The sequence below is a fragment of the Pseudopipra pipra genome, chromosome 1 (genome assembly GCF_036250125.1).
Source record: "Pseudopipra pipra isolate bDixPip1 chromosome 1, bDixPip1.hap1, whole genome shotgun sequence".
Classification (NCBI taxonomy): Eukaryota; Metazoa; Chordata; class Aves; order Passeriformes; family Pipridae; genus Pseudopipra; species Pseudopipra pipra.
In genome coordinates this window covers 134846226-134862168 of record NC_087549.1, presented here as the reverse complement: position 1 = coordinate 134862168, position 15943 = coordinate 134846226, and the positions used below count along the sequence as shown (strand labels likewise).

Sequence of the window (15943 nt, the reverse complement as noted above, 5' to 3'; positions counted from 1 at the left end):
ATCTGATTAATTGAACTGGCCTAAAGGAGAAAAGAAGATACACTCCTAACTGCAAAGAGCATGCCTCTGACTGCTTTTTATTTTGAAACTGTGCAGAAAGCTGTTGCTGAACAGTTAACAATGTAAACGAGACCCACAAACCTCAGCTTTCCATCAATATTTCTTCCCCATCCTTAATTCCTTTCCAACAGGTCAATTCTAAATGTTCAGCTCAGGCCAAGGTAATTTCTGAGGTAATGCTACAGAAATCAGCAGGGCTTATGTCAGAGCTGGGTTTGGTTCCCTTGTCCATGGTGTGCAGATGGCCCCACAGAGCACCAGGGATGATGTGAGAGGCTGGTCCATGAGGCTTATTAGATGCATGTTAGAAACTCCTGCTGTTTCCTCTGTCACATAGCTTCCCTAGGCTGGTTTAGATGATTAAGAGCATGTGTTCCAGCTAAATCTCATGCTGTGGCTCTTACTCAGGGAATATACCACAAACACATTTTAAAATTCACATTTTGAACAGACTTCTGACAAATGCAGCTGTCACTGGGCCTCACGAGCAGCCAAGCAGTAAGATTTTTCTGAAGACACTGAGCTTCCAGTGGACAAACAGGCTTCTTCCTCAGACTGTAACAGCTTCATTACAGTCTGAATCTGAGCTGCGATTTCATCCATACTGACTTCTCTTGAATGCCCTGAGACGATCGATTGGACAGAGGAGCCATTATCTATTCAAGTCAGGCAGCCTCTCTGCAGAATGCAAAAAAGTGCTGTCTCAGTCAAAATAAATATGTTTAAGTTATTAAGGCTGTGTTATCAGCAAAATGCAGTCTTTGGAACACTGAACAGACTATGATGTTTATAAAAAAAATCAATTCCTTATTTCTTCTGGGGATGCAAGCTTCAGTTTCTGAGATCTCACATTAATCTGAAGTCTCTGAATATTTTTTCCAGTTAAAAACCAATTTTTTTCTCTTAAAAACTCTAACATCAGAGCAGTGTCAGGTCCTGTGAGCAGGTAGTGAGCATACAGTTAATCAAATTATGTAACAGCCCTGGAGGGGGGGAGACTAACTCAGCTCTTTGTTAGACTTGCTCAGATATTTAGCTTGTACAGAACCCAAACTTCTTCTGGGGATAAAAAGTATCTGACAGAGCTTATTAAAATATTGAGTTTTCCCTCATCTAGAAGTGACCAGAGGAAAAAGGGTCACAGAGAAAGCTGTTTCTTACAATACTGTCGCTTTTAAAGAGAGATTCATGGATTGCTTCTTTTGACCTTTTTGATGTTTACCAGACTAATAAAATATTGGAGCAGACTTGAGATGCTACTGGTTGGAAAATTCTGATGGGTTTTGTTGCTTTATATTCCTGTTCTCTGCTTTTTGGGGGAGTTTTGGGTGTTTTTCTTATTTTGGGGTTTTTTTTGGGGGGTTCGATAGTGGGTTTTTTTTTTTTTAGAACTTGCTGTTCTCTAGTTTAGCTTTAGGATTTATACATAATATATGCTTATACAGTGAGAATCTTTCCATTACTAGTTCAATTGCTGAAAGATAGCGGCACACTTAATTTATTGTATCTCTTTCCTAGTTTTCACATTTGAGGTTACTGTCAAGGTGCCTTTTGCAGCTGCTACCCTACCAGGGGCATACAAATGGAAGGTAGTAGACTCTTAGTATCAGGTGGCATTTCATTTGCATGCAGGAAGCCAGGAAAATTCAATCATTGAGGGCTCTTAGCACCAAAATCACGTGTCTGGATTTGGAAATGGCACTGAGCATGTGTGTTTTCTTCTGCTTTGAGGCAGAAGACTAGGGAAGCTGAGCCAGTTCCACAAGTTATAAATGGGCTCAAACTGAAATCCTACATCCCTTCTGGGAAAACAAGAAACAGAATTAACAATCCTTCAGCACTGCCACCTCATTCACTTCATTTGGTTTAAAAATGCATTATAAGTACACAATACTGCTGATGATGCTTAAGAGAGAGATGGGTTTCTGGGGCAGTCTCTTCTGAGTAGGAAATAATTACTCTTTGAAGTCAAAACTTGTCTTCTGTGGCAAATATATATGATATATATCCTTGCTTCCAAAGAGTATTATTAAAATGTAGTTTACTTGACCAAAATCCCATCATTTGGATGTTTATGCTGCCCTTGAAGTCAACAAAATTGCAATTTTTTTTGTTTTATCAGAAGGAATGATGAAATCTAGCCCCAATATAATAATCATCCTTAGTAATGTCTCTGAACATCAATAATGCAAAACATCAGCACAGATTCCTGTGAAGAGAAGGAGTTTGTTTGCACAAGCATGCAAAAAAAATCTGCATTTACATGCCCACAGAAACAAGGTGCTAGTCCTGAAGGTAAGGGGAAGAGGAATGTAGCCCTGTCCCCGAACAGAAATTTCTATTTAATGCAAGACTATTCTGAAATCATCTAGCATTTCATACTTGGATCAATCAGTTGGTTCAGATACCAAGTAAACCTGCAGAGAAAATAACTCTATTATCTGCTTTACATTTAAAAATGTCTAATCAATACTTATAGATTGGGTTGCTTTTTTCCTTCTAGCTAAACAGTTTTCATGTACTCTGTATGGCAAACGGTCTCTTTGGAAAACTTTGACAGTGTTTCTTCCATTTCTAGGTCTATGGTGGCCCAGATTTCCTCTCTCCTAGGCTGGCCCAGCTCTGTGTTTCAAGATCAGCACAAAACCCACTGCGAGTCTCTACCACCGGCAATTCAGCCATTGTCCGTTTCAAGACAGACGCAGCAGTGACAGGGAGAGGTTTTAATGCCTCCTGGCAAGAAAATCCAGGTGGTGAGTATACTGATTAGTGCCATGAGAAAGTCAGGAAGTCAGAGAATCACGGATCAGCCACGCAAGCACTCAGTCAAACAGCATAGGACTGAAAGCTAAAGGAGGATGTGGGTGTTACTAGATTTGGTAAGAGTAGGAGATGCTGAAAGACACACAGAAAAAAAATTGTCTAACTAGCTGAAATCTAGGCCTATTTATGTATTTTTTGTGGGTTTCTTCTCTACAAAATTAATCAAGATATTCCTGTAATCAAAAAAAGACATTTGCATGCTACCAGTTTTTCCCACCCACTTACCCATACAGAGTCCTTTATTAGCTGAATGATGCTTTTGGTTTTAAACAGTAAAGTGAAAGATATCTGAGACTGTGGCTTACCTTGGTGAACTCAGTGGACTCCGAAAATATTTGGCATGATTAGTAAATACTTGAACTCTATAAGGTTCATCCACACCCCATGTGATTGTTCATAGCCTTACTGGTAATCAGTAAAAAAGACAGGCTTAAAAGATTCAACCACATGTTGAATGAATTCTTATGAAAAGGCCAATTATTGGAAAATAATTGCAATGAAAAGTGAGGAGAGGCAGATTTTAATTCTTGAAGTTTTGCTTGATTAAGCACACTGATCCATTAATTTGTCAAGGTTTATACTTCTCATCTCTCACAAGTTTTATGAGAAAGGCACAAGATTTTTTTTGAATAAAAGTACTCTACAATAGTCCTTTGAATTAATCCCCTTCCAAGATCTAGCAGCTTATTTTTATTACTTAGGCCCCCTGAAGCTTTCTCATACCTTTACAACGTCTTGCCTCTTGTACTTCCACCCCCCTCTAGCCTCTAAAATACCCACTCACTAGAATGCAATAACAGTATGGTCTTTTATTCTTCCAGCAGGCTGCCTCCATCTACAGCAATCCCAATATGTTTCCCTCTCCCTCCTCCATCCCTTTACAATATATAAAAGTCCATTTGTTTGTGTTAGTCGTGTACTTTCCATACAGAATCCATCATTCCAGGCTATTTAGTTATTCAAGAGCACCAGAGTTATTCTGGTCAGAAATATCTGAGGGTGGAATCTTCAGTAAACCCTCAGCTTCATGGGTACAGATGTAGAAACTTGAGGCTTGTAATTGCTCTACTGCTCATGAGCAGTGACGAGCTCTCAGCTGTCTTGGTATAGAAGTATTTTTCTTACCGTATGCTCAGCTAGGAATAGTCATTGCTTTCTCGGTATGCCAGGTCTGTGGTGTTCAAATGAATGGTATTTTGGATTGCTTTTGCAGTATCTAGGGTAAAGAAATACCAGCACAAATGCTTCAGCCTTTGCAATATCTACTACCAGCCTGGGGCTAGAAAGAAACTACTTCACAGTATTGTTGTTGCATATTCAATTATAATGATAATATTATACTTTCCTGATAGTAATTTCCATTGATTTTTGTTCCAGCCAGGACACTTCAACAGTTGTAGCACTCATCTTACAAAAGTTTAATGTAGAAAATATAGAGAAGGAGGCGTTCTTAGTTTAAAAATAGAGCTGAATTCTTGCTAAGCATGAAAGAGAAGAGCTTGTGATTAAAATTGATCATGTCTTTTTCAGGTTGTGGTGGTGTTTTCCAAGCTACCAATGGGGAAATCCATTCTCCAAACTATCCTCAACCCTATAATAACAACACAGATTGTTCTTGGGTTATCCAAGTTGACTACAGCCACAGAGTGCTATTGAATTTCACGGATTTTGACATTGAAAATCACCATTCATGTACATATGACAACGTTGAAGTAAGTAACAAAAGATATTTTAAAAGGTTCTCTAAAGAGTCTGGTGAAATGCTTGTAAAATAACCTCATACATAGTTTGCTGTTATTATGACACCCTTTCCCATTCATAGTGCAGTTTACCACAGTGTGTTCCAAGCCATAGGATGAACTGCCGACATATATAACAGGTTGCCCATACTCTGTTACGAACTCAGGAGAGAGGGTGGTCTACATCCAGAGGGAATTGTGGCTGCCTGGTTTTATGTATGCACTGTGTATTCAGGTGCTCCTCAGCTGTCTGTTTAATTACTTCATTAGAGCCACTGCTCTCTTTAAAGCTTCACATTGCTGTTGGTTTGTGAGTTTTTGTTGATGCTACAGAAATTAAAACTGATTCTCAATCAGTGCACAACAACGAAGAACCCTCCACATCTCCACTTGGCCTTTTGGGAGCAGAGACATGAAGTCCTGACCTTTGATGTCAGATTTCACTTCACTCAGTACAAAGGCATGTGTGAATCAGTACCAGTTGGATAAAGCACAGTGGCTGTAGCCCAAAATCCAGCTTTCCTCTCCTTGATAAACTGTCATTCGCAGAGAACTCAATTTGGCAGGAACTGAGACTCTTTTCAAAACGGCGTCAGTTTTAACAACATCGTCTCGTAAAGCTTTTTTGTACTGAACCAGAAAAAAAAGGAAATGTGTCCCCATTTTGCTGAGCAGAACTGAAGATTTCATTTGACCACAAAGCATCTTTGTACAATGACTGTTCTTCCTTTTTTTTTCTGGTTATGAAGCATAGGGAAATATGGTTATGTCTTTTTATTTACATTATTAACTACATCAGGGGATCATTGAAGGGAATTTTCAAGTCTTCTATGCTATCACACAGGAGCAGAAAATCCAAGTGCCTGACAGAAACATGGGCCATCTGAAATGGCAGTACTCATACTACTGCAAAACAACCCCAGAACCATTCACCAGTTAAGGGCTAAATTCTGAAAAGGCCTGATATACAAGTTTCTCTTTTAAACCTGATGCCAATGGACATGTGTCCACCTATCTAAACACATTGTGGAGCACTCAGCTCCATGAGCTCCTTGCAGTTACAGAAACAGCTCCCCTTACCTAACACTTATGAATGAAGTTTGCAGACCATTGCAGTGCAGTGACATCCCTTGTCCTCCAGTGCTGTAGGAGTATCTGTTTGCTTCTCCTTTTTTGGTTTTCTGGGGGTGGTGAAGAAGGGAGTTCCCCATCAGCCTCGTCTGCGCAAACACAACTGAAGCAGCAATGTGAACAGGGAGGGAGATTTAAATTTAATGCGGGCATCAATCACTGCCCACCAAGTGGAGCGTGGTTTGAAAATTGATGAGGGACAACGCTGGTTTGGAGTTGTATTGAAGAGATAATGAAGGGCTCTGAGGCTTTGGAGTATGAGGTAGTGAAGAGCATTTCAGAGCTCATGTAGAGGAATCAGCAGGGCAAGAAAGGAGTAGATGAAGTTTCTTTCATTCCTAGTATGCCAATAAGAACATCACTTGATACCAACACCTAGCTGTGATTTGTGTTCATCTCGTTGCAAAGGCTTGTTATATGCCTCACACAGAGGAAAACAGAGTGAGGGAACAGAGAGGAACTGGAAATGTATAAGTAGATGTCTGACTATGAATGATTTAGGAATTACATTCCAAAAGCTGTGTAAATGGAAAATACAGGCAGCTAAGGAAGCAGGTGGGTTGTTTTTCTCTTCCTAATGTAGGAACAACTACCATGTATGAGTAACACAGTGGTTCCACCCTTTTCTGTTTCTTGAATTTTGACTTATCTTTATGGATTTTATTTGCTCTATGAGTTCTCTTGGGGCTTCCCTCCACCCTTGAGTGTACCAACGGTCTTTTCCTTCATCCTTCCCCTTCTAGATCAACTCATTTTTCCCTGTGTTATGATTCAAGATTTTTTTTTGTTTTTATATTTCTATGATAAATTCTCTTCTATGGGGAACACATGAAAATGTATTTCTTTCCTCTAAGGTTTTCCACTGCACGTGTTATGTGAGCAAAATGGAGGAAAGGAAAATACTTGTGTCTGCTGCTTCTTGGCTATGCTGCAAGTCCAAGAAGCCCAGTGCATTTTTCAGTTCTGCTCAGTGATTTCCCGTGTGCATCTGAGCACAGATCTAGGTTCAACCAAATGAATTCTGAGCCCCTGATGGTCACCACGGGGTAACTGCCCTGAGCTCCCTCTAGAGCCAGTGGAAGGAGTGCACAGGGAGTACATTCTTCATTTGCTTAGCTGCCTAAATTTTGTTGATTCCTCTGTTTCTGTGCCCCAGTTGTGTACCTTATTTGTTCTAATAACAGATGAGCACCTCTTCATCTGCTAAATAAGGATCTCGAATACAACTCAGTAATATTTTGTAGAAAGCATAAGATCTTTGAGTAGACTCTTTTGCTGTCACTGTCACCATACATAAGGAATAAATTTTTAATTCCTTTCTGTGTACTAGCCTATTTCTATCTGGAGAGTGTGTCTCACAACAAACAAATTTCTTTCTTTGAAGGAAAATAGAGGGAAAGAAATAGTGAGTGCACTAATTGCTGTATGTTTGACCATGTTTAACCAGTAATGTATCTGATGCTATGCCAGGAGTGCAGGTCAGCAAGAGTTTCAAGTATTTAAGGATTGAGGAGGATGTGGCTCAGAAGGCAGTGCTTGTAGCAGAAGGTCCTGAGAAGGGGAGGAAGAAATAGTTTGTTCTGTCCAGTGACTTTGATTAAGTAATTGTTAATTTTTCTTTCCTGTTGCAGTATAACAAGTAATACACAGGAATATAAAAATATAAGCTTCTGGCATCTAGAAAGGAGGTATGACTTCATTTATTCTGGGTACTGGCAGAGAGAGTCTTCCGAGAGAGAACAGCTAGAAATATGTGGAGTTTTTATGGCTCAGAAGACAAAAGTTGTTGTCCTTTTGTCATGTGTTTTTGCAAAATTTAGGACACATTTGAAGAAGGCAATGATTCACTCAGTTATGTTCATTGTGGAAAGGGAATAGAAAAGCAAATTGCTGCTATGCACAGTGAAATTGAAAACTTGGCTTTTAAGTAAGCAAATGCGTAATTTTCCTTTACTCATGAAGCCATAAAAATGCATTTCTCGAATGTATCAAAACAAATTTAAGAAACTGCAGAAAGACACAACTCTTTCCAGAACTAGCGTGTTAATATTGTGATTTCTGATCTAACTTCTAACTTTAAACATGAAATTGTCCCTATAAAATAGTTTAAATTAATAAATAACAAGTGAACAGAAATGATGCAGCCAGAAAATACCCACGTGTTCCTGTTCCTGCTTAACTTGTAGCTGCTGTAACTCCTAAGAGTTGCTGCTGTATCCTGCTAATGCTTATGCTGAAATGTTGCTTGAGACAGATTTGTATCAAGTGAAATGACGGGGAATCAATCCCAGAGTTTCTCAAAGAGGAGACAGTACTATTCTTCAAGCAAGATGCCCAGAAACAGCAAATACACTTGATATAGTAAACATTCCTCTGACTTCATGCTCCTCTCCTAGTATTACCAAAGAAAGACTTCTTTATTCCAGAAAGCTCTTGGAATGAAATGCCTACTTAGTCTCTTATGTTACTCATCCTTAATGTCTTAACGAGTGAGAAAGCTCAACCACTAGAGCATCACAACAGTCCGTGTGTCACTGGTCATATCCTCAGCTGGGCAGAGGCGCACAGATCCATCAAAACCAGCATGTTAGGAGAACTGTAGTCAGGCCTCTCTCTATGCTCTCTCAATGCAATGCTTATTCTCAATTCTAGCATTCAGATAAAATCCTCTTGCTACTGTCAAGGGAAAGACAATGCCTTCATTCCAAAGGGTTATTTTGTTAGTCACTAGGTTTTTTTTCACATTCCATGGTTTGTGGTTTTTAACTTCAGGCAGTCTGATTTATATACCGAATATATGTGCAGAGGAAGAATAAACACTGCACACTCTGTAGTAAAGGACTGATTGTGGCAGGATGCCAAGAGAGAAGAAAAGATTGAATGGATGGATATTTTTGGGTCCCTTTACCAGGTACTCATTTTTACAAGCATTACAGAACACTTAATACTCTGTCATAAGGTCTCACACAGCTCTCTAGTGTTCACAGAATCACAAGCAAATGTTTAATTCATAAGTACAGCATTGACTATGTAGGGTATGTCAGTGGATTAAGCAAGAGTTTTGTCCTTTGTTTCTCAGCTCTGAGGTTTTATTTGAGAGAGGTCACTTTTCTCCCACCTACTGTTTTTATATTTTTTTCAATAATATGCTTAAAGGCCTTTGAATACTGGAGGCAGAGACATTGCCTTCTGTTATACATTCTTGTTAGAAATCTCTCATTTATCTGTGCTGCCTTGCACAGACTTGCTGGAATTTGAGGCGCTTCGAAGTAAAAGAAGACAATCTCAATAAGAAGTACGTATCTTCTAATCCGATGGCATTATTTTGCTCAAAGAGAGTTTTTATGTAGCTTTTGACATCCTGGCACCTCAGTATCTTCCAGTACTTCTATCCATATTTTAATCCAAATTTTTCTCTAACTGAGTCATAGGTCATATTAAATGAAGTGCCTGTGACAGTGCAGGACGTTAATGCTGAAACAGGAACTGAATTCAACTGCTGTTGCTGCCCAGTAAGTAGCCCAAAGGCTCTTCCTCTGTGGGTCATGCAACTGTGCTGGGAGCTCCAGCACTTGTCACTTCTAAAACCAGACACCAGAGCTCTGAAACTGGCCCATGGCTCCAAACACAGAAGCAACACTAGTGGGAGATTCTGAGACTGTGGCCATTTTTCTTTCTCTCTGGTTTCTTTTCTTATAATTTTGATGCTGCTTAAGCTATAAGTTCATTGCTTCTAATTTCTCTGTCCTTCTCTTCCTGATTGTGAAACAGAGAGGAAGGAAGCAAAATTATCAGCAGTAGGGGAAAAACAAAAAAGAGAAGGAAGGCATTTGTGGTAAAATTAAAAGTGAAGTTTTGTAAACCCATCTTTACTTTCTTCCTCCCTTTTTTTTTTTACTTTTCTTTCCCCTCTACTTAAATAGCACTTCATGTATATGTGTGTAATTCAGCACCCTAAAGGTATTATAAAACACAGATATACGGACTCTGATCCTTGATGTTGAGTGCATTTATGCAAAAAATATAATCCTAGTGATCTTTTATCCAGTGTCAGAGCTCTCACTGGTGCACCAGTTGCATGTTTAAAAGTCTTTACTGAGACAAGATATAGAGTTTGACTGAATAAAAGCTACATGGGAACTCACGTTAGTCATTAACAGACCAGTGACAGAAACTGAGGAAATGGCCTAAGTTGTGTCAGGAGAGATTTAGGTTAGATATTAAAAAAAGGTTCTTCACCCAGAGGGTGGTTGGGCACTGGAACAGGCTCCCCAGAGAAGTGGTCACAGCACCAAGCCTGACAGAGTTCAAGAAGCATTTGGATGATACTCTCAGTCAAATGGCATGACTTTTGGGGATGGTCCTGTGCAGGGCCAGGAGTTGGACCCTTGTGGGTCCCTTCCAGCTTGGCATATTCTGTGATTCTGTGAAACAACAAACGTGTGGGGGCATGGGGATTGTTAAAAGACGAATGCTTCCATACCAGATACACATTTACTTGATGCATTTCTGTTACAAAGGCCACAGTAGCTTCAGACTGAAATACATCCATTTTTTGGAAATTGCCACAGGGTTAAGATAGGCAATGCAGTTTGTTTGCACTGCCCATACCAGTGCCCATACCAGTTTGTTTACGCTGCCCATACCCATACTGATCTATATCAGGATCAGAATATATGAAACCTAAGAGAGAGAATGAAATGACACTGAAACCAAATACTTCATTTGATCTTTTCGTAACAGGTATTTGATGGTCCTAACAATGAAGCACCACTTCTTAGAAAACTGTGTGGAACAGAGCATCCTCCTCCTATCACATCCTCCAAGAATCTGATGTACATCCGACTGCACTCTGATACAACCATCCAGCACAGGGGCTTCAGTGCTCGCTTTACTGAAGGTAATTTCATCATTTACATTAATGTATCAGACACAATCTTTTAGCCCAACTGGTAGTGAGAAGTGTTGTTTCTATATATGTAGCACACAACTGTGTATCTTTATCAGGACCATTTTTTTCCAAATTATAGTTTAAAGAATTTAAAGGATCACCTTAGATTCTTCAACTGGGAAAAAAACCTGTACTTTTTATGGCAAGGTATCTAGAACACATCAGCTACCTCTTATTCTTTCTCCCTTGAGGGTTAGCTCTCCACAACTTTCCTGAGAAAAATGTGCAACTGGCAGTTTCCACAGACCTAGTGACAAAATAACATTTTATATGTCCATCCATGCGCATGAATCTGAAAAGCTATAAAAGAATTCTATGTGGTGTTGTTGATGAAGTCCATGGATTCAGGCCTGCACACCCTGCCAAACATCAACTATCCAATTTGTGGAGGACTAATTGGTGTTTTACATGGTTTCCTTTTTAATGAAAAATGACACCAGCTGGGCAGAATTTTTCATGAAATTACATACTATTTGACAACTGGTGATTTTCTTTCACTTTTTTCACAATAATTTGGTAAACATTTTTTCTCCAAGATACAGCCATTTAGATTTGTGGAGAAAATAATTTACTTCTCAAGATTCTTTTCACTATAAATTAGCAGTTTTCCCAGAAATGTTTCTTTCTTTGAAAATATTGTGGAAAATGATAAAGAAAAGGAGGAACTTGCATCAATAAAAATCTCAGAAACCCCGGTTATTGAGGTACTAGTTAGATACCTAATTAAGCATTTCCAACTAACAGCTGTGAGAGCCTAATCTGTTAAACTTTCTCAGAATACATTTACTGGATTCAGTCCTGCACAGACCATGCCTGGTGAGCAAGTGCTCCCTGCCTAGGATGTTGGCAACCCAGCTTCCCTCTTCCTGAGAAAATCCTGTTAAAACCCATCTCCTGTTGGGTATTTTAGACAGCACAGCACAATAAGTGAATCTGACTCTTTGGTACCTACCTCCTCACCCTGCTGTTTAAAGTAGTCATGTGTTAGACCTGGGGGCTTTATAATGAGCCACTATGCTTAGAGGTGAGGCTTGGCAGCACTCAGCACTGTCAGCCAAAGTTATGCAGTCAGCCACACTCTTGCACACATGCTACACTTCACACAATTGCAGTTTTGCTGACACAGCTCACAAGAGGATCCTGCCAATGCAATGTGGTGCCATCCTTGGGTGTTGGAAGGTTGCGGAGAGTTACTTGTGATTTTTTCTTCCTAGTGTCCAACACAGGCAAATGACCAGTGAAATGGGTGTATTGCACTACCCTGAAACCAAGTTATTTTGGCCCCAAGATTGCTCTTCTGGGCTATGAGTAGATGAAAACTATCAGGTCTATTCTCAAGTTGCTCTGGCTTCTCTCAGATGGTCAGGCAGGTACAGCATGACTGTGGATCCAGAGCACTGGTACATCCAGTGCTGGGAGCTAATCCTTAAGGCTCTTCTTCTGATAAATTACTGTTGTGAATTTTATCCTCATTTCACATTGATATACCAGGTTACAGTTTGTGCATTCATTTGCACTGCAGAATCTAAGAAAGGTGATTTGTATATGTAAATATTTATGTGTGTATATGATCTATGTGTTTTATTCTAAAGCATGCGGAAGTTTCATAGAGTCAGATTCAGTTGGGGCAGCAATTTCCTCTCCTCTGTATCCTGCCAAATACCCAAACAATCAGAACTGCAGCTGGATTATTCAGGCTCAGGAACCATGTAAGTAAAAACATCTTTTATAGTTAGCTGGGATGACTAACATCCTCATCTTCTTTTCTGTAATAACAATGCAAAATTCCTCCTTTATTTCTTTAGGAAGTCCTGCATCCTGGTAGTTGGAGAGAGTGGCTTTCCTAATCTGTCACAAGTCAGACTTCACTGTAAAAGATTTAGTGCATAGTGAGGAAAACAGTTTACAACTTTGTCGTCTTAGCCCATTTACTGTGACCCAAGTGTTACAATTATAAATGAGGTGTTGAATACTACGTGGAGTTGGATTCATCTGTGAGAAAATCTAAGGGTTTATATATAATTAAAGCACTTGTATTTAGCTGACATTATTTTGGTCTGGATTTTTCAGACTAAAGTTTTGTTACATGAAATCTGTGCTGTTAACATAAAAAAAAAAAGATTCAATAATGAGAAAAGGTACAGAAGAATTTCAATTTCAAATGCAAACAAAACTATATAAATAAACCGGTCTTATGTGCATAGATACACTCTCAGCTATTCCTAATTTTACACATATTTGTGATTGATCATAAAAGACCAAATATTTTTCATCAGATACTGGTATTACCTTTAGTACCCACTATTACCTTTACATTTATAAGATTCAAAAAAAAAAAAAGTATGTGTTGAATCCTATAATAGTATCATGGTATCTGTATTTTTAATAGGAACTATTCTACTTCAGTTGTGCATCTGATATTTAGCCAGAGTTGTTAAAAACGTGGAATGTTCCAATCACATTTATAAGCTTATTTTGCTAATTTATAAAATGAAAATCAATTTGACAAAGAAGACACCAGAACACAAAACAGGAGACAAAATATACCTTTTTTATTTAGCATAGTTTCACATACAGGTATGTGAAATGGACATCATCAAAGCTCCTCACCTATACAACGTTTATTTCTACAGACAGTCTTTTCCTGGACGAGGTTGAAAACTCATACATAACTGTTGTCTCCTGAATTATATCGATATGAAAGACCAGAAAAATGCTGTAGAAGTAGTAACTTTCTCCACTTACCACCAGGACCACCACATGTCACGTGTTAGAGCTACACGTGGCTTCATTTTGCCGTCCCACAGCACTACAGACACAAAGGGCGTGCATGCATTGCATTGCATAACCATATACAATAGATTTAGCCAATGGCAAGACACAGCAGAGCTCCTGCTCTGCTTTTACCGAGAAGGCCAACAAGTCTCCTGCCCTGGCCACCCACTGTGTTTTTCCTTTTTGCTCTGTATCCTGAGGACTGGCATTGATAGCTGTAATTGATTGACCAGGCAGGACACAAAAGAGGAACATGCGTATGCAGCTGAATGCCAGTCAGTGGCACCCTGCTGGATGCAGCGCCAGGGTCCGTGTCTGTCACTGCAGCTTATTCTTGCCAATTAAGTGTGGCCTGGTGAGAAGCAAAATATTTGTGTCAAATTCAGCTTGGTCAACGTGGGAGAAAACTTAGTTGTCATCTAAATTGTGAGAGTCCTTCTGACCCACTCAAACTGCATAGGAGCTCTAAGGCCAGGACTAACTACTGTCACAGACTGGTGTCTGTGAGACAGCTTCTCTTCTGCCAGTTGTGATTACCTTTGTTCATATCAGGCAAGCAAGAGCCAAATGAGGGTCAAAAATACCCTGAGTCAGAAATTCTCTTTTTCAGAATGTAGCCTGCAGTCCAAGAGTGTGGAAAATCCAATTCTGTACAAGTATAGCTGAGGGTAGTTAATGATCCTTTGACCAGTCCAATTGATGAATATGGAATGTTACAATACAATGAAAGAACTGTCTCTTTCTAAGCCTGGAGCAGGGCAGAGACAGTTCACATTTTGTCCGGATCTATGGTATAGATCACAAAGGGACAGAAGGTCATGGATGTGTAGAAATAAGTTTTGTTTCTGAACATGCGTAGATTTCCCATGTTTTCTTTGCTGATGCTTTCAGTATATAATGAAGCTGTTCAGATACCAGGAAACTTACATTCATGTGTATATGTTAAATCCTATGCTTCTAATGTTGTCTGTACTAGAAGGTACTGAAAGGTGAAATGATTTACCAGGACCTTTGCAGTAAAGGTTAATACACTTCCGTCAAATTAATTCAACATATTGTGGAAAAAACTACTTCAGATGTTATGCTTTATGGGGACTGATTGATCTCAAGGGAAAAAAGAAAAGATGATACATGTGTTTACATGTAATTATTTCTCTGTGAAATTACAACTTCTAAGCTTTTACTCTTTCGCCAGTCAACCACGTCACCCTCTCTTTCATTGACTTTGATATTGAAAACGATAGACGAAACTGTACAACGGATTTTGTGGAGATTTTGGATGGGGATAACTATGAGGCTCCTCTGCAAGGTATTGTACCTTTCCCTTGTGTATTTCATAAGTAGAACTACACCCAAGGTAAGCAGGAGAAGGTTTTCTGCGTGTGGCCTCCTGCTTCATGGATTTTCTCTGATAACAGAAGCTCCTTGGCCACTCTGGCCAGAGAAAACCAAGAATGGAGGATAAGTTTTCAGTATGAATGGCACAGTCCTCCCAGGCTCTGGCTGTATTTCTACTAACCTGCAGTTTGGGGTTGACTCCAGCTGCCTTTTCCTTCCTCTTCAGCTGAACAATATTGGGAACCAAACAATTCAGTTTAAACTGAATTCCAAGTTAACTATACAAAACACAACGTAACCCACACTCATAAGCACAGTTTGTGCTAAATATATGTCAAGAAAGTTGCAGATTTCTGGGAGCAGAAAATGGTTTTTCCTCAAGCCCTGGAAAGCCTGATTTTTCTGCTCTTTCCTGACTTTTTTTTGCAGCTTGCTTCTGACACATCTGTTCAGAGCCATCACCAGCAAGTGGCAGGAACAGCCTGGAGCAGCAACATTCATTGCCTATGCTGCCAGGAAGCCATGAGAGACCCCCAGACAAAGGGTGGTCCTGACTCTCCTTGCATGTCCAGGGTTGCCTCAAATTCCTTTCTGGAAAATTCAGAATATCTCTGTCTGATTCTGTTCTCCTTTATCTACTTTTGTATATGCCTCTATGAGGGGTAGGGCTGCACTCAATTTAAATATTTTTTAACTAAGAGCAGAATTAATTTTTTAGTCTATCCTTGGCTTTCATTTGGCTAAAGGATTTTTCAATACTTAAAGGGACATCTAAGAAAGATGAGGAAAAACTTTTTAGCAGGGCCTATTGTGATTGTACAAGGGGTAATGCTTTTAAACTAAGAGGGTAGATTTAAACTAAATATAAGGAAAAATTTTTTTACAGGGAGGGTGGTGACATGCTGGAACAGATTTCCCAGAGAGGTAGTAGATGCCCCATTCCTGTAAACATTCAAGGTCAGGTTGGACGAGGCTCTGAGCAGGCTAATCTAGTTAAAGATATCCCTACTCATTGCAGGAGGGCTGGACTTGATGACTTCTAAAAGTCCCTTCCAACCCAAACTATTCTATGATTCTATGTTACTAGATGCTATCTTTCTTTTTGCTGTCAGATGCTTTTTTGCTA

The 15943-nt window shown here is 39.4% G+C and overlaps 1 protein-coding gene across 2 annotated transcripts in view; it reads left to right on the top strand.

Moving 5' to 3' along the window:
* CUBN (cubilin) overlaps window positions 1-15943 on the top strand; it is a 143353-nt gene that overhangs the window by 68860 nt on the left and 58550 nt on the right. For both annotated transcript variants that reach the window (XM_064634368.1, XM_064634362.1), the window contains exons 30-34: window positions 2639-2813; window positions 4414-4595; window positions 10497-10653; window positions 12297-12413; window positions 14675-14788. In XM_064634368.1, coding sequence (XP_064490438.1) covers window positions 2639-2813; window positions 4414-4595; window positions 10497-10653; window positions 12297-12413; window positions 14675-14788 — 745 coding nt within the window. The remainder of the gene's footprint in view (window positions 1-2638; window positions 2814-4413; window positions 4596-10496; window positions 10654-12296; window positions 12414-14674; window positions 14789-15943) is intronic.